This window comes from Asterias rubens, chromosome 3 (assembly GCF_902459465.1).
Source record: "Asterias rubens chromosome 3, eAstRub1.3, whole genome shotgun sequence".
In the NCBI taxonomy this organism is placed as follows: Eukaryota; Metazoa; Echinodermata; class Asteroidea; order Forcipulatida; family Asteriidae; genus Asterias; species Asterias rubens.
The window spans coordinates 8,226,001-8,245,336 of NC_047064.1; the positions used below are offsets into that span (position 1 = coordinate 8,226,001).

The window sequence follows — 19,336 nt, forward strand, 5'->3', positions numbered from 1 at the left end:
AAATAACAAGAGTGGTCAATACTGCCAGAGGAAATAGCCTACGTAAAGGTTGGGTCATATTTATTGGTAAATATTCTACAAATTAAAAAGCTTGTTTGATGGGAAGCACTGCAGCTGTTGATAGTATTTATTTATTTCGAAGTAACATGGCTTAGATAATTTTTCACCAAAAAACATTTTTATCTGAGAAACAATTCAGCCAGGAATTTTTAAATTTTTATACAAAAATCTGTCAATTTGTTGTTATTTAATTTGTGTTGTCTTCATATGAAAATTCCCCCTTTTAAACATTTGTTTGGGGTTTTAGGCTCTTTTTATGTACAAATTTAAAAGGCCTTCAGGCTAGGGCGCTATATTACATGTAAGTGTTTTACACGTACTATTAATATCAAAGGAGATTTACACAATGTTGACCAGGTAGGTTTACTTGTGCTAGTTACTGCAGTCTGTTTAGTGCATGTAATGAGACAAATGTTTCCTTTCAAATGAAAATATAAATCAACATGAAATGAGAAGGTGAACAAGGCATAGTGATATGTACCTTCTCTCTCATGCCCTCGACTCTCTCCTTCAGCTTAGGGACTACATGATTGGAAGGTAGACCCTTCTCAAGCTGGTGGACTGACTTGCCGAACCTGCCTACCGTCGATGATAGCTCCTCTGGATCAAGACTGTCAAAATCACACTGTGGAAGAAGAACGGGATTTAAAGTATAAGATTTCGAACTTCCTCTAGCTACCGGGCAATCTTGGTAGTCTAGTTGGAAAGACACTGCTTCAGAATTGCAAGGGTCGTGGGTTGGAATCCCAACCGAGTAATATGCCTGTGATTTTTTTATTTTGTTTTTACAGAACTTGGGAAAGTAACAAGTGTACAGTGCCTAAACATATTAGTGTAAGGATAAACAAACAAAAAAGGCAGTAGTGAACAAGGGCTTCAAGGTAAAGATTTTTTTCCAGATCCTTTGAGTATAGAATAGTGGAAACATGTTAGGCTTTGAACACGAGCAACAAATGTTCTAAATTAGACTTACATCAGTCCACTGAGCAGCAATAGTATCCCATTCATCCAATGATTCCCAGAGTAACTGTTTGAGTTTCAGCTCAGCGTGTGTCTCTTCAAGCTCCTCGTACTTGGTCACCTCTACCTACATTTACACAAAAACCCATCGATAATGATCAAAGACACTGGACACTACTGGTAATTGTCAAAGACTAGTCTTCTCACTTGGTGTATCTCAACATAAGCACAAAATAGCAACATGTGAAAATTCTTACTCAATTGGTCGTCGAAGATGCGGGATAATAATGAAAGAAAAAACACCCTTGTCACTCCAGGTTGTGTGCTTTCAGATGCTTGATTTCGGGACTTCAAAGTCTAATTCTGAGGTCTCCAAATCAAAATCGTGGAAAATTATTTCTTTCACGAAAACTTCATTACTTCAGCGGGAGCCGTTTCTCTCAATGTTTTATACCATCAGCAGTTCTCCATTGCTTGTTTCCAAGTAAGTTTTTATGCTAACAATCATTTTGAGTGCCATTAACAAAGCACGCAGGTGGGAAATTAAGAAAGGAAGATACGGCTCAGCAAACACACACACTGGCTACAGGTTTAAAGGTACAAACTGTGACCATGTAACATTACCAATAGTTTCCAGTGCCTTTAGGGAAGGTATACACTTGGTAATCTCTCTTTTATCTAATGGCAATGCAAACTTTTGGTTGAGATGCCTACAGCAGCTTTCGATAGTATAAAGTATTCTGAGAATTGGTAAAAATGTCTTAGTAAGAATAGTTAAGATGTACTTGCCCACACAATGTTTTTTTGTTTTCAGTTGGTTTAATAGAATTAGCTTTTACACACTGCATACCAACCATAATGAGCAGAAAAGTGTGCTACATGTACATGTATTTGCTGCATCAGCAATGTTGATTGTAGACTGTGCAAGTCTTGTGAGTATTTGAACATTGGGAAAAAGCGTCCGTTTCCTTTGTGTAAAGCAATGTAGTGTACGTGGGACCAAGGTGGGTCCCAAATATTTGAATACTCAAGACTTGCATGTTCCACAGTTATTTGTGGTGATCTAGCCATTCAATTCTGACATGATGGATGACGACATGGCAAGCGACAAGTCATGACGACGGACTCACCTTAAAGTTCTTCTGATAGGACTTGTACAGGAAAGCTGTCTTCTGCAGCACCTCTAGTCTGGTTCCCAGCTTGTTCAGAAGGGCGTTGACCTTTGATTGCTCAGCGTTTGAGTCCAGAATCATTGGGTTCTAGATGTAGAAACAACAAAAAAAGGAAAGAAAAATCAGTTTTCAATGCTTAGAGCTTATACAATTGCTGTGTAACATTTGCCTATTTGCCATTTAAAATCACAGAGAAATCAGTCTTAATCAAAAAAAGAATGTGCTTTCTCATAATCCCAAATGAAAGTTATGGGAATAAATCATTAATATGCCTAAAAGAGGATGAAACAAAAATTACCAAAGGAAGAGCACAAGCAATAAACATGCCAAATTGTGTTTCAAGAAAACTGAGCATAAACAGCATAAAAGTTTGATCAGTTTTCTGTCTTTCATAAGTCATTTTAGAATGGCTAAAATCTTCATAAGAATTGGAAAACATGTCTTTGCAGCAAATCTATTAACACAAATTTAACAGTTATGCAATTTGATTTTTTTTGTTTTGTGGTCGGGGGACTTTTTTTTGCCTACAACCTTGAAAAAAAAACTATGTTTGCTGGAAAAAGAGCAAACAGCCTTCAGGCCTTCTCCAGGCAAAAAAGACAATATGCATCCGTCTTCCCAATCCACTTAAGTGGTTTTACATCAACCACTATCTCACCTGAGATTCCTGCTTGATGCTCTTGACATCTTTGTTCAACTCTGAGATGTCCTTGTCTAGGTGGTTGCAGAACTTGTCCACGTTGGCGTCACGTTCGCCCACGGCCTTGTCGATGGCGTTGCGAACGGCCGTGACTGACGGGGAGAGGGTCTGGTAGACTGCAAAGTCCTCCGGGGGTGTCGGGACCGTGTACTGCTCGATCAGATCGTACATGTCTTTGATGATGATGGCTTCTGCCTCCAGTGGGTCGATCTAGGAAGAAGCAAATGAGGAAACTGAATAAGAAAGAAACTTGTTCATGAGATTAGGCCATGTTCGATCAGTAACTATTGTCAACCAATGGGCAACCAATCCTGCAAGGATTGTGGAGCTACGTTTTCGAAGTGTGAGACTCATTCCTATCCATAGCACCATGTAATGGTTTAAAAGGTGCTGTGGCACAATATTCTGCCAATCCAATCAGGAACAATGAGCTAGCCCATTCTTGTGCGCTGGTAATTTTTACAAGCATTTCACAAAATTGAAGACCAACGGCTTTATGCCCATCTGAAGATCGCAGCAATAATTAAAGTGTCTGGTTAAACTACTGATGGCAACAGACAATTTCAATTACAAACTTCAAACCATGCAAACTGGTGCCCCAAACAAAGGTATTGACAAAAAAAGGAAGACCGCCAACATAAGGCTAGAACACTGTCAAAAATATGTGAATGTTGCAGTTTCAAATCCCTCCCGGTCCCTTGTTCTGAAACGACTACGCGAGTTTCTCTTACCCTTTCCTGTATCTTGTCCAGGAAGGTGAGAGCTTCTACAAACTCCGTGGTGGTGGTTGGTAGGATCTCCAGCTTGTACTGAGCATCCTGTGCCTCAGCAATCAGCTCATCTACTCTCTTCTTGGCTAGTTTGGGAAGCATGTCGTTGATCACCTGGTGGTAGGATTAGAAATAGGATGATTAGTAGGATTTGAAACTCTTCATGGTGGCAGTATGATTATGTGAGGTTTGCGCTATCTGTATCTGTTGAACACTGCAACAAACTCCTCACAGGATATATAAGTAGCAGGTGACACCATGTGTAAATCTCTTCCGAGTGGTGGTGGTTTCTGAAAAGAAACAGTTAGTTGTGGCAGTGTCATGGCCGAGCGGTTAAGAGCACCGGATTCAAGCACTGGTGTTTGATCAGCGGGGTGTGGGTTCGGATCCCAGTTGTGACACTTGCTACATAAAATTGGGGAGGTAGAGCTTTCTGCTCTACCGGCCAGGCTTCGAATTGATGATACCCAAGCCTACATTCGTATGGACTGTGAAAGGGGTTACCCTGTTTCAGCCCTAGGAGTAGTTGCAACTGCCTCTGGAAAAAAAATAATTGTAGCCCACACCTTGAAGTGGCCTTCAGGCCTTATGTGTCTGGCGACTTGCATAATTTTTTTTTTTTAAATCAACATTTTGATCAGTTTAATGTACTCTGGCAGGAGAAATAGGATGATGTTTAACCTTTAAGATCAGCACGCTTTGTACTAACAAATACGTTTTGTAGCTAACAAACGTTTTGAGGATTTACCAAACATGTTCAGTGCCGTTAGGCAATACTATTCTAAGCTAAGCAAGTTTTTGTGCTCACATGCTTTATGAAAATAGGCTTGGCTCTCGTTATAAAATTGTAATTATTATTATTATTATATTGGATAACTAAAGCTTATAACATTCACAGAAATTCACATTATTATTCGCTCAGCCCAAGTCACTCGTGTATAACTCTTGAGGGTTTATAACTCACATATAAACAGCGCATGGGAGACGGGATAAGCTTGTTCCTCATCTGCACAGCATCTACCATCAGCATCCCGATAGAACGTCTGAGTACGATAGCCTCGGCACCAGCATGCTGTCTGTTGTAGCGCTCCAATGCCTCAGAGAAAAACTCCACATCTGCAAAAAGAGAACGAACAAGTATATGCAGAGAGTGGAACATAACAAGAGAGTGTACCGAACGTCGGATTTGTTTTACCAAGTATTACACAAGGGGAAGTTACTGGGTCATAGTTCCAATAATTTGGGGTTGAACAAGGAAAAATGGACCAGCGCGAAACTGGCAGGCAAAATGCGATAAGCCATTTTGAGGTGGGCCCTATGGTGGACACAATACTATAACACTATTAGGTTTAGGTAAATCTGATCATACCCAAAACTATACAGTGCAACCCCATAGTGTCCACCATTTCTCAAAAGGGCAAATGGAAGTATGCTTCAAAAGAGGCAAGTGTAACTTTTTTTGTGGTGTAAACTGTACAACCTAATATTTGAAGAAAAAAACAAAAATTGCATTCCCTTACAGTGATCCCCTTAATGCCGCTTTGTAGGTTGTATCATAAACTTTGGTGTGAGCCCTGGCTATTTGATAGTATGGTTTCTGACTCGCAACCCCGAACAAAATATAGAAACCCCCAGCATAGGGCTTGATAGCTCAGTTGGTAGAACGTCGGCACGTAAAATAGAGGTTGATGGCTTCAATCCTACTCTAGTCAACCTTTTTTTTGTTCAACCCCTTATTATTTCCTGTTTAGGTAACAAAGAAAGACAGGCCTCGGTTGTTGTTGGTATCAATCCTGCTCTAGTCAACTTTTCTTTGTTGAACCCCAATTTAATTTCCTGTTTAGCTTACAAAAAGAGAAGGGCCTTTACATAATGCTATCAGAGAACTACACAGCTGTGTCAGATTTTCTTACCATGATCTTGTTCTCTCATGGCTTCAATATCCAGGCTTTCATTTTCTCTGTAGAACTCCCTGAATGGTTCAAAGGTGTCTGCGTACTGCTTGGCTGCATCAAATGCTTTGGTAATACAGTCCTGAGAGAGACAATATAGGTCGGATTACTCCATCTTTCAAATCAAAACCATTTTAACCCCAATTATGGCAACTTTAATCGACTGTACACTGTATCCCGTTTAGGCCTCAATAAACATCAGGGCTCAAGCGGGGTATAGTGCACAGTGGATTGTGTACAATACCCTGTTTGAGGCAAAATGGCAACTTTAGGCAACTATGTGCTTTACCCTGCATGAGCCCCAATGGCGACGGTAGATGACCAAGATGACGCCCCCTAAAAAATCACTCAAGCCTGAGCAAAAAGGTAATTTTTTTTAAAAGCTGTGGTTTTGTTAATGTTCCCCTCTATACCCAAGCTAACTTTGGTTGGAAAGAGAAAGATCAGATCTCCTCTATGATATTAAAATAAAATAGGGTTGCTCTTCATGCAATTCAATCTCATTGGAGTGGAAAGATCTAAAATGACAAACAACTATGCTTATTCATCCAAATCAAACGAGAATGAAATACAATTTTCTGAAAAGTACTTACCCTGAGGCTCTGAATGACTCCTTGAAGATGTTTGTCATCCTCAAACATGGCTGTAAGACTCGGTCCATCACCGGCAGTCTTCTCCTCAAACTTGCCATTAATAATTGGTCTGTAAATGGACGATAAATAAATCATGAATACTCTCAGACTACCTGCCACTTAGAACTCACCCGTCCTTTTTTCTTTCCAATAGTCTCCTTGCAAAACGCACAACGATTGCTTACCACAGAAAATTACCTTTACCAAAATATGTCAGCCATTTCTTTTCAAATCTGACCAGGACATTTTGGGCCGAATATCATAAAGCTGCAGCCAATGTCACAAAGAGTTAGGACTAATCTTATCTCGAGTTAGGACGAGTAACTCCTCCTACATGTAACTTACACATGGAGGATTTATCTTAAGGTCTGCATGCTATCAGTGCAGAGTTGGGACTCGTTTTAAGTCCTAAGATTAGTCTTAAGTTAGGAAGAGTTTTGTGAAAATCGTATAAGTAAAAAACAAAAAGTTTGCTTAGCTAAATCAAGAAACCAGCTTAAATTCCCCAAAGTTTCCAATATTGCCACTGAGTCCCAACTCATTCTTTGTTGCTTAGTTGAAAAATCAGTATGAACACTGCTTAGCAGCTATAATTCTTTCAAAAACATTCAAGTAAAATAAACAAAATGTTTCATCCTACCTCGTGAATGCATCAAAGTAATTGTCCGGTACCAGGTTGATGACGCCCAGCACGCAGTTCTGGAACTCTGAGATGACCTCGGCGATACCATCCTGATACTCATCCAGCTCCGGTGCAAAGAGGATCTGGATGGGCTCCAGGACAAACTCTGTCAGGAATAGCGGCGTAAGGGAGTGGTCGATGGCGTCGTCGTGGAAGCCGACTGTGTTGGTCCCTGCCATGGAGGCAGCAGCCAAGGTAGCTGTGCCCTGCTCCAGAAGAAAATAGGAATTGTTTAAAAGGCACTGAACACCTTCGTAACTGTCAACAACCAGTTTTCCCACTTGGTGTATCCAGACATATGCTCAAGTTTACAAATCTGTAAAAACTTGGGCTCAATTGATGATTGAAGTTGCAAGAGAATAATGAAAGAAAAAAACATCTTTGATGCACAAACTTGTTTGCTTTCAGATACCTAAAAGAAGTCTTTCGGTTTGAAGTCTTTTAACAGGGAGCCATTTCTCACAATGTGTTTTTTAATATACTACCAACAGCTCTCGATTGCTTGTTAAAAAAAAGGTTAGCAAGTTTGTATGCTACATTGTAATATGTATTTTGAGTAATTACCAAAAGTGGCCAGTGCATTTAATAATATTACCTTATCTTCAGCATCATCTGTCTTGTCTTCTTCTTTGCCTTGTATCTGAGCCTGAGATGGGGTGTTCTGGAGCTGTTCCTTCAGGTAGTTCAGTAGCGTGGTGACCGAGTTGACGGCCAGTACGTGCATTGTGTTCACAATCAGATAGTCAGCAAGACGGATAAAGCTACAGGCACAGACAGACAGAAAAACACCGCGTTATAAAACTATGTAGGTAATAATTATAATAATTTGGGGGGGCTAATCATCCTTACTCATTGCTAAGAGCTGAATTGCGAAGGACGCGGCTACAACGTGTTCAAGAAGCAGGCATGCAAGGGCGCCTTTGGTGCTAGCCACATCAACCCATTATGACCACGGAGCACAGCCAAGATCGAAAGTGTTTGATTCTTCCCGAGGAAGGAAAATCGGATGTTCTGGAAAACCCTCGTGGCACAGCAGAGAACCAACGCACAACTCAACTCACATATGGCCCCGTCCGGGAATCGAACCGGGGTCACCTTGGTGAGAGGCGAGCGCTTTACGCACATGCCAACCATGCCACCCAGTTCACCTCTTGTAAAAGCAAATATAATATACCTTGCCAGTTACTGTAGGGGCACAGCAATTTTCCTCTGGTAAGGGACACTTCTTATACATGGAAAATGTATTTTTGTATTGGAACTTTGCAAAGGGCACCATACACAAAAGCACAGGGCACTGCGGCAATTGCTGTGGAGTGTTATGGAACTTAATGCCAAGTTCAACTGAAATGAATTTCAACCGAAACAATTAAATTCAGTTTCAATTCAGTAACATATAGTTTTTTTTAAAAAGAGAGATAGAGAGGGTGATGATTTCAGAGAATCATTTAAACTATTCCAGTATGAGAACCATTGACATGATTGATGCACAACATTGTATAGACATTGATGTTGTTAAATCAAATGAACAAATTTCCTCTAGCGCTGCTACGAGTGTTATATGCATGAATGGTAGACGCTAAGGTAAAACAGAAGTTTATTCAAGAAATCCACCATCCGAACCCGCATCAATCATGAAGTGACATACCATGTGAGTCGTCTGCAGTGACTACGTTTATTGGCCTGCTCAGTGTACGTCATTTTGTCTGGAGCGTCCCCATAGATATCCATGTCAAAGTTACTTTGCATCAGATAGCTTGAAGCAGCGGTGCCGGGGGGACCACCCTCCTCTGTGACGACAAAATAAACAGTTATCATTTAACAAGAAATAGATGGCTGTCACAGTAGGCAGGTTTCCTTTTTTTTTTCTTGTTTTTTTTTTCAAAATAAAATTTCCTCAAGTGTGAATCGTATTACATGCATGTGGCACAACCATTCTTGTACACACTGAAACTTGTTTTGAACATGTTGAAATCCACTCTTCAACAACAACAAAGATGTTTTATGATATATATTTTGTTTCTGGAAAAGCTTCCCCACATCACATAGGCATAAAAATAAAAAAAATAGTTGACATTAGACCTTTTGTAAAATTTACTGATAGTCATGAGAGGAAAAACCCCCAGAAATGTACACATAGATTTCCCGCTTGACAATTCTGGCAATTTGGATTGAAATTTGGAAACAATGATTGTGATTGAACATGTTATCCCAGAAATGCAATTACCATCCGTAAACTATGTCCGCTTCTTTGAACATAATGCCAAAATACAATGGTATTTTTTTCTTCTTTGTAACTAAAGTTGTTTCTGCATCTTTTCTTTTTCTTTCTTTTGTTGTCATGTTATTTTTTCTTTGTTCTTACCTCCTCCAGGGCTTTCTGCATCCAGGAAGTAATCATCGGGAGTAAATCCTGCCTCTAGAAGTGCCGTCCGACACGCGCTACGCACAACTTCCTTCACCAGCTCCCTGAATTCAGCCAATCGGCCGGCAACCTGTAAGTATGGCATTTTCAACATTTTCTTAATTTCCACTTTGAAAAAAAAAAAATAATAATATTGACTGACCGTATAAATGTGATGATAGGTTGTCACTACTAGAGTAGGGGTGGATTTCACAAAGAATTAAGAAGACTAGTCATGCTTAGTCTTATCTTGAATTAGCATGAGTTACTTGTCCTAACTTACATGACGGACTCCTAGGAGATATCAAAAACTTAAGGCTAGTCTTTTTCTAGCCTTAAAATTTGTAAAACTCCAGGGAAAGTGCACATATACTCCTAAGTCAGGACGAGTCCTAACTCTTTGTGAAATGAACATGAGAGCTGGCAACATTTGCATCTTGTAATCAGGGCGATTTTGTACAACAATCAGGCAGATACTTAGAATTACATTCAACATAATGTAAATAGGGAAAAAGTTACAATAATCAAGTAGATTTTCAAAATGTGTTCACCACAATATGGAAAGCTTAAAGATTGGTTTATTTTCAGGGACATTCTGCAGAATCAGGGAGAGTTGGCAGCTTTGCAAGAGTCACCCATTAGTGGGTTCCAGGGCTAATGCTAACAATCGTTACAATATATCTTAGTAGAAATGAAACAAGTGGGTAGAATTCCAAAAGTTAGATTCACTGTTTTGAAAATGTACTATTGCCTTTTTTCCCCAACTTTCCTTTTTAATAATACATGCGAAAGCAAATTTCGGTGAGGCAAACAATCCCCTACACTTAAATTGTGAAGCAAAAGATTTTCCTTTTTGTTTCATGCATTTCACGTCATTTTGCACAGTAGGACCTCAAGTGATTGCAAATCTTACCTCGTTGAGCTGAGCGAACTGAGCGACGGTAAAATTGTTCAGAGTGTACGTGTTTCCTTTCTCCACCTTGCAGAGTCCCATGTCACTGATACGATAGCACATCTCACGCACATTTAGAAGTGCTGGTCGAAGTGACTGTCAAATGAAAACAGCCTTAAGTTAACCTCAGTACAGTGTAGCCTTGTCCAAGATGGGTGCACCACTAAAGAAAGATATTTGACACTGGACAACTACATATGTTTGGTTGCAGTCCGGTGGTAGTGGGTTGACAGGCCATGCTGCCGGGCCACAGATTGTTATAACATTTTGGCTCCTGTTAGGATGCTTGGGTCATTTCACTTGTATTTTGTTTTGGCTACAGAATAATTTACTAGATTTGTTACACTGTAGACTACCTGGGTTTCTACATCCTTTGTCAAGACCATTGGAAACACTATAAAAACAGTATTTTATACGACAACTGTTTTTTAAATATTCTGCTTGCCCAAAATAGAAAAACACAACGATTAAATGAATTTGCCCCCAAAATGGTCAAAAAGATTTATATTAATTAAAGAGTTTGCGATTTTGATATAGATCAGTAGGTCCTTCCTATTAAAAAACTGTTTCTGTAGATGGTAAAACATTGGACTCACCGGGTTGACAATAAACAAGTTCTCCTGCAGCTGCTTCTTGCAGTTAGCGATCTTCCGCGAGGAAACGTTCTTACGCCACGTCATGAAGGCCTTCCACTTGCGGAACAGTGCAAACGTGGGGATCTTGATGAGCTTCATGTAGTACATATACTCCTGCTCCCAGCGGTCCAGATCTGTGAAGACGGTCTCGTTGGGCTGCATGTGGGTCACTCCTTTGCGGCTGATGGTGTAGTAGTCACTGTGGTTTATCCCATTGTGGTCGACGATTCTGTAGAAAAGTGTCCGTTGGTTTAGTACAAATTTGTCTAGTCTGTTGTTATTGATATTCCTCGTAGAATCTGTTAAAGCTTTTTGTGAAGCGCATTAAAGGGTTTCACAAATATAGATTAGGCGCTATATAAGTGTTTTATTATTAATGTTATACCATTGATAAAATGCCGCCAAAAAAACAGAGTGGTGTACCCCATTGTGGTTGACGATTCTGTATCCAAGAAGGAAGTTATACACCTGGCTCAGTATAAATTTCTTGTTCGATGCTTAGAATGCATTAACGATTTAAATGCTGCAGCTAGATAGTGCACTAAACACCACTGTGGTCAAGTTTTAAGACTGCATAACTTTCCATTAACAAGGCTGTGGGTTTGAATCATACCAAGTTAAATGCTGATTTTACAATGACTAGAATAAGAATAGGTATTGTTGTCTAGTTACGGAATCACAATTTCCTGTTTTGTGCAACTCATAATCATTGCCAATAAAAACCACAAGGGAAACTGGGTAAATTATGAAATTAATTTTGGGGGTTGAAAAAATAATTGACTAGAGTGGGATTTGAACAAACGACCTCCGGATTAACGTGCCAGCGCTCTACAAACTGAACTATCTAGTCCTATATTGGCGGTGTCCGGAGTTCGTTGGTTCGAATCCCACTCTAGTCAATTCTTTGTTCAACCCCAAAAATCATTTAATAATCATAGACGTTAAACAAATGTTTGTGTGATAGAGATTGACTGATCAATGGTACATGTAGCTCTCTGGTGAAATCAGCCCCAGGTATTTTAAAGAATGAAACTCTAGAACATTATAAACAAAGTAAAACTGTGTGCATACTTGAGGTTGTATGGATGGTACAGCACAGATGCTTTCGGGACTGCTGGTGACATGTAGAGAAATCCCAGCTTGGGTTTCTGTCGGACAAGTCGTATGATCTCACTGATGTCTCTCATCCCTTCCAACTCCTCTGAACCCTGAGAGATGGGAAGGTTGACAGTGGCACCCCTTGTGTGCCCCGGTCTGGGACTGGTGGGTTTGGGCTCCTTGGGTGGGGTCGGTGACCTGAGCGGCCCACCAGCGAAGGATTCCTGCAGAATGCAAACACATACACGCAAATTCATTACTTAGGTATGTAGATTATAACTATATGTATTGTGTCGTTGCTGAGGGGTCTACAGGTAGTTTACCAGATCAAAGCTCTGGCGTTGTCAGCAGCAGAGTGTCATGAGTGTGGGTTTGAGTCGTAGTCATGACCCTTGTGCCCATGAGCAAGGCACTTTTACCATAATTCCAGCATAAAATGTTGGGACTGCTCTTGTCACCCAAGCTCCTAGTTGATGATACCTTCAACAATCTGACAATATAAACTTTAGTATGTTTAGTAAGCCGACCCTTGTGTACGAGTTTTGAACGTTCCTGAGGTCATATTTGTTTAAAATCTAACTCCATTTTTCTCCCGATAAGTCAACCTCATCATTTTCCATCTTAATAAACTGTACCTGTTTTTGTCGGAGTTCATCTGGAAGATCGGGTAGCGGGGTGGCACTGGGTGGCCTCTCTAAGGGCTCCACAGAGTCAGGGCGTCTCAGTTTCTTGGATTCAGGCTCACCCTGAGATTGAGTATTGATCAGACCCCTTGCCACTTGCTCTTCTGCTGCTTTGCGTCGGATGAACTCCGGCTGATTACGCTCCTGAAATCTAGCAAGGCCAGGCTGTGTGGAATCAAGAGAAAGTTTTGAGTGAAGCAAAACGAAAGGTACGATAGTAAAGCCCTTCTCACACCGCGTTATTCTCCAGCCCTTTCACACTTTGATCGCTTAACCTGTTAGCTACCCCAGCAAATGGGCATGATACCCAGGAAAATAATCACCCTTTCTCTGAGTAGGGTAAGCGGTAAACCCTTGGGCATTCATGAATAGTACTGCTGGAACCCTGACCAGACTAGAAAGCTAGGCAGGAAGGGTGTGAACGTGGGCTGGGTAACCATGGAGCAGTAAACAAAAACTGGGATAAGAGACACAATGTGAAAAGGGCTTTTAAAAAGCAATTACACAAATATGGATATCAGCTTGGATGAAAGGACATCCTTTTTGTTAACTGCCGTAATCTTTACGTATTAGCCTCGGTCCTAAAAGAAGGTCCCTGACTAATTAATTTGCCCTTATTTTCCAAATTCATCATTATATAACCGATTTCTGCATAAACCCTGCAAAACCTGCATATCAGAAAAAAAAGGTTTGCTCTATGATCCAATTTATCTGATATCATCATCACAACTATCGTGGTAGCATCATTTTGGGAGTTTATGTCCTTGTGTGTTACACAGTATCGCCGATGTGACCTCTGATGTCACTCGAAAACCATAGGTTTGCGCGCATACCGCCAGGCAAAACCTTTGGGTTTTGGCAGCCAGCTAGAAAGTGTATGCAATCTTACCATGACAACGCATTTTTTTTTGCCCGGCGAAACATGACGTGTTAGTGTTTTGTCAACAGAGGGCGGTTTGAATGTAAACATAGGTCACATCATCTATAGGACGAATTATAAGCGATAATGTCTTTAAAATCAAGTGCTATCTAATGTAAACCTTCTAAAATCATTACAGGAATTGGTCTCGTACTTCAATAATCAATAGGTAGCTCAACATACCTTGCAGGAAATCACACTGAGCCCCCTAGGGGTGTGATAAAGCGCTCTATATGAGCAGAGTATTATTATTAAAGTCACCTGGAAGTGGTATTATGTCAAAATATAGCTTTTGTCATTAAACTATGTGGTTTGATGAGTGGAATATGAATAGCGATTAACTAAGGTTTTAACAAATTTAGTTTCTTTGTTTTTTACAAATTTGAAAATAAGCCCAACCCGAGAGTGCGCAGTTTGTGACGGCAATTGAGGCGCGATGAACCGCATGCAGTGCCAACACAAGATACCTTCTTTGACCTCCCCACTAGCTGGACAAATTGTTGGGATGGCATCATGTTTTAGAAAAGAACTTTTCTCTTCATGTCAAAATGTGTAGTGTATTCCGGATTCTCGAGGCACGACGGTTCGAAGTGTTTGCTGCACAGCGCTGGAAAAGACATCGGATCGGACCTCTTTGCAAACTGACCCCCATCTTTAGTCGTTTTGCTGCAGCCAATTAGCAAAACATCTGTTCAACATTGCCGACAAAAAAATGTAGGAAAATTTTCGAGGAAAAGTCTGCTTCGATTGACGTCAAAAAAGCTGCAGTTTTTTGTGTTTGAAAACTAAATCAAACCTCACCAGTGGTTCCAACTTGGTAGAGGTGGGCTTTGCCCGGGTGATCTTCTGAGCTGGCGTTATCCTCTTAAACTTCAAGGCTGTCTTGTTCTCTGATACCTGTTTGGGTGCGTATGAGTACAAGCGCTTCTGAAGCTGGTCCTGGTCCACCCCTGGGAGTCCGAACGAGTGGCCATTCATACTCCCGTTCAGACTACCGTTTACATTGTTGTGCCGCTGCGCGGCTGTGTTATTCATGGGCTGCGACATAATATTTTAATGGACGGATCTGTAGAGAAAAACAGATTTAATTTTTATACATGTTATAGAAAGCAAAACAATGTGAAGCCGCGAGATTGTGCAAGCTGCACCGGTGACAGAAGCTATGCAGTTTACTCACAATCTGTATTTTCATCAGGCTTAATCATGCTGAGAAAGAAGTTTCCTGTCGTTGGTTATGCTCAAACATTTATAAAATGATTGATTTTTGGTACTAATCACTAAGTGCATTATTATGCCAACATTCAAATGAGTCAAAGAAACATCATCCAACCTCAAAAGTTCAAAACAAAATTACTATCTGCTAGATTAAGTTTCATTCTGCTTTAGTCAATAGATGGATCACGTGAGGTGGTTACTATTTGGGATTCTATGGTGTGCCAATACGGGGAAATTATTAATTTATCTTAAGTGAAAATTACCAAAAACTATTTTTTTTTATTTCCTGAATACTGTAATAAATTCCGATAAGTGTAATAAATACTAAGTCTACATCAAAGAGAAAATATCATAGATTGGTTTCTTATCTCCTGAAACCAAACATTACTGGTCTGAAATGGAGGAAACGGATTGTTATGAAGTGTGTGTGTTTCAAGGGGGGGGGGGGGTGTTTTACTTTCATGACTTATGATATCTCTGGATTCTAATATAGAAGCCGAAATGCCTTAGGACAAGTTAAGTAGTAATTTAATAATATTTTTGATTTATTTTGCACGCCATACTAGCTTCTGAATAATCAATAAAATACCAACCACTAAAAGGTGTGAAAACATGTGACGTTGCTCCAATGTCGTGCATGCATAAGCACTGTTAATGGCGGACTGTCTCTCGCAACGTAAAACCAAAACTTAAAAAATTTCAACACATCATGAAGTGTAAGTGTTATTGTTAAAAACTGGACAGATGATTTGAAAAAAAAAGATTTAGTTTTTGATTGTGAACAATTTTCCTGTTATCCTACTGAAACACGTGACACCAGGATACTACCAACCTCTCCCCATTACCTGATTACTCATTACCAAGTGAGTTTTTTTGCTGATAATTATTTTGAGTAATTACCAATAGTGTCCACTGCCTTGAACACAAAACACAGAATCAAATTAGTGATGAATCTATTTTTTTTAAGTAATTGACTTTCTGGCAATAAACATTGACACTGACAGAATGATCTTATTAAATTAGCAGTGTTGCCGAGAAATCCCGGCAGTTGGCGGTTTCTCTGGCTACGTTGGTCCTTTGCCACCAGCTACTTTTAAATCTGTTTTTTTTTCTTTGTGCAAGTTTTGGCGACTCGTACTTGGGTACGAGATGACCCGAACAAGGTGCCGAAGTGACCGGTACCCGACACACGCACCATCGCTCCGTCCGAGGTCGAGTGAGTCAGGTTTTAAAAACTAAAACAAAAGTAAGTTACAGTACAAATACAAGGAATCCCCACCTGCCCACAGCAAAAGTATTATTTTAACAACTGAGAAATTACCCAAAATACATAACAATGGAGCAACACTTGGAAAACACTTACTTCTGATAACTGTTTTGACGGTTTTCCGGTATAATGTACATCTTTATCTTTCAAATAATTGTTTGTTTACAACTAAATTCGTTTCAATCGTCATTCGTTGACCGCCATGTTGATTTACATCAGAGCTCCCAGGCAACGGAGTTTCAGTGGTACGCATTACAATTAGCGCACATAACAACAGCAGAAGCTTTTTTCGCTGGTACCTTGACATATTAGGCTGAACTCTATAGACCTATTGCAGATAGCGACTTTGAACAACTGCGCATGTGCGCGCAGAGGACTGTGGGAAAAATTTGGCACCTCGCTCAAAAAAGTAAACAACGTTCAACGTTCGTACACGATCGATCGGTTTGCAAAATGGATGTGGCAGAGAAAGAGAAAATAGAAAGAGCTGATTGATAGAATAAATAGTTCTGGCATAGACGAACTAAGGTAATCTTTAGCTAGAGTGAATGTGCCAAGACACAGCAGTTAAAGACAAACTCCAAAGGCGACATTTTTTCGTGATAAAATTACTGTTTTTATAGGTTTGCCCGTCTACGTCTGTAGGGCGTCGGAAGACTGACATTGACAAGGTCAATGGCGAAAAGTTGCAACACGGATCAGTGACCCTCCCGCAACCATCAGTCACCCTCGAAGGATCGGAAATAACAACCAAAACTTCCCACCAGTGACTCCGATTTGTGCTGATAAATACTTCGACAAAAGCATGGACGACCTCCATGACAAAAGTAAGACATTTTGTTCTGTTACAAAACAGAGAAACATTGCCAAGGTCATGATGATCGAGGACTCATGACTGTTTTACAAAAAATAAAAACATTTCTTATTCCTGGTCTAGATAGAGTCTAGATATAGCTCTGTGGATAAAGCCCATCAATGGTTACATTGTCTTGATTCGATTGTATCTGTAATTGTATGCCACTAATCAGCAATGACGTGGACGTAAATAGAATAGCTTGGTAGTTGTACATTTTTAAAACTTTATGTGGCAGATGATACTTTTTCCTTATTTCTCACACCATCAACTTTTTAGGTCTACCACTGATATGGTTCAAAATTACAGTGACCAAAAGTGACTAAGTAATTGTGGTTTATACTTATATTTATTAATATAAATCTATTTCTACCTCCATGGTTATACCGTAGATCATGACATGACAAGTACGACAACTACAAGGTTCTGGTGTAGGTCCTAGTATACTTCTAGTTTCTAGAACTTAGAAGTAGTCCTAGCATAAACATTTTTTATTCAAGGGTTCAGTTTATACAAGTTTGATGTACACGTATTGTACGAACATGATTCGGTGCATAATATAATTACATACTTTGTGCTTTGTTTTGTGCATGTATTACAAAAATGATACTTTTAGTACACTGTACCATAAAGCATCAAGTTGTAAGCTTTATTGTTAGACCCTACTGGTACTGTAATAATGGTATGTTTGTTATGTCTATAATTTTATCATATGATATGAGACTATGAGTTTTTGTAGGTTTGTAATTTGAAAAGCAAGGACTAGGTCACATGAGCGAAACCCTTCTTAAGGTAGGAATTTGAAAAAAGAATATAACTTCTTTTAAATTTTTGTTTTCAAATAAGTTTAATTTATTCAATAAAAAAAATAGATTCTGCATTGGGCATACTCAAAAAATAAATCCTTTTAGTTTTACTTGGAAATTGTCACCATTTAACTTTATTATTTTGGAGGCAACTATCCCAATTAATACATTTTTGGTTATGATAGACTAATAAAAAGCCATATTGAGAAGACTATTTATACAGTAACTCGCTTTTATATTCTTTATAAATAATCTATATTTGTACATCTGTTAAACCTGATTCTAAACTTATATACTGATAGGTCTCATTTTGTAGTTTAGGTGGGTGAAAAGTCATTTCAAACCTTGCCATCAAAGAAGAAGTATTGTGAGCACTTAAATGTGATTCTCTGCAAACTCTGCATCTTCAAAATTTGGATTTAAATTAACAAGTAAGTAGACTGGCACTGTGGTCAGGTGGTTCAGGGCCCACTAATACTGGGTTCAGTACTGCCAGAGGCAATTTGTTATGTATTAAGCTGTCTCATGACTTCACAAAGCCATTATTAAAACAATTGATATTTATTAAGCTGCAGCCACCTTTGGCAAACACGTCATGCATGTCAGAGTCCTTGTTCACAAAAAGACTCTAGAAGAGGGGTCAGACTATCTGCTACACCCACAGGTTGGAATGGAATCTAAAGATGACTGTGCCATGATAAAACTGCAGCTATGTATAAAACCTACGACAAACTCTAGTTTGTGAATGCTACATCATGCATGTTGTGAATTTAACTCCTGGGGTTGGTGTGAAAACAATTGTTCACAATCTAACAAGCATCTGTAATTATTTGACCCATTTTATGGTGAGAGTTTAAAGGTTTCATTGATAACTGTGGGTACACATAATTTAACTCTTGCTGAAAATAAATCCAAACCTGTCACACTTTTTGTTCCATATATTTGTTTACAAACAATTTTTTATTTACAATTTCCATCCTTTAATTTTTTTTCTTCAAATATTTAAATTGGTAATATTAACTTTATAACACACTTGGTATTTTCATGGCCCCTTAAAAACACTTACATTGCAGTTTACTTTACTCAATTATTATCTACCCTTGTTTGCCTCAGGTATTGTTCATGTTGACCGTACTGAGGCGGTTAACTACAACCCTCTAGATCTTTGCAATTGCAACCCTTGGTATTATTTAAATCTTTGCATTATGAAGTATTATTGTATGATTTAAGTAACCAGAATAAATGAAGCTTTAAACTCTTCAAGACAGTGGAAATGGACGTTTGGACAGTGTTATTGTTTGTATTGTATTGTATTATTCTACTTTCTCTGAGAATTGTAGCCTGCAACCGCAGGACGCCACGCACAGGCATATTAAGAAGCACTTGCGATACCTTTAGGTGTTTTCAAAGCCCAACAGCCGACAGAACGCTTGCGTCACAGTTCACTCTGCAATTAACATTTATCTTTTCATCGCCAATTTACGTGTCATCAGTCAAAAATGGCCTCAAGAGCATGAAGACACACATACACACACACAGCCTTGAGTCAATTCAGAAGATGGTCAATGAGCTCTCCTGC

At 39.4% G+C, this 19,336-nt stretch overlaps 1 protein-coding gene across 3 annotated transcripts in view; it reads right to left on the reverse strand.

Moving 5' to 3' along the window:
• Positions 1 to 16,288, reverse strand: part of LOC117288170 (dynein heavy chain 6, axonemal-like) — a 70,368-nt gene extending 54,080 nt beyond the window's left edge. For all 3 annotated transcript variants that reach the window (XM_033768900.1, XM_033768899.1, XM_033768898.1), the window contains exons 1-18: positions 16,195 to 16,288; positions 14,418 to 14,682; positions 12,650 to 12,862; positions 11,988 to 12,238; positions 10,878 to 11,145; positions 10,243 to 10,377; positions 9,291 to 9,420; positions 8,574 to 8,715; positions 7,524 to 7,689; positions 6,887 to 7,134; positions 6,208 to 6,316; positions 5,576 to 5,696; positions 4,627 to 4,778; positions 3,624 to 3,776; positions 2,851 to 3,102; positions 2,151 to 2,279; positions 1,034 to 1,147; positions 542 to 685 (exon numbers count right to left, since the gene is read on the reverse strand). In XM_033768900.1, the coding sequence (XP_033624791.1) occupies positions 542 to 685; positions 1,034 to 1,147; positions 2,151 to 2,279; positions 2,851 to 3,102; positions 3,624 to 3,776; positions 4,627 to 4,778; positions 5,576 to 5,696; positions 6,208 to 6,316; positions 6,887 to 7,134; positions 7,524 to 7,689; positions 8,574 to 8,715; positions 9,291 to 9,420; positions 10,243 to 10,377; positions 10,878 to 11,145; positions 11,988 to 12,238; positions 12,650 to 12,862; positions 14,418 to 14,663 (2,973 nt within the window). In that variant the 5' untranslated portion in view covers positions 14,664 to 14,682; positions 16,195 to 16,288. The remainder of the gene's footprint in view (positions 1 to 541; positions 686 to 1,033; positions 1,148 to 2,150; positions 2,280 to 2,850; positions 3,103 to 3,623; positions 3,777 to 4,626; positions 4,779 to 5,575; positions 5,697 to 6,207; positions 6,317 to 6,886; positions 7,135 to 7,523; positions 7,690 to 8,573; positions 8,716 to 9,290; positions 9,421 to 10,242; positions 10,378 to 10,877; positions 11,146 to 11,987; positions 12,239 to 12,649; positions 12,863 to 14,417; positions 14,683 to 16,194) is intronic.
• Positions 16,289 to 19,336: the final 3,048 nt, after the last annotated feature.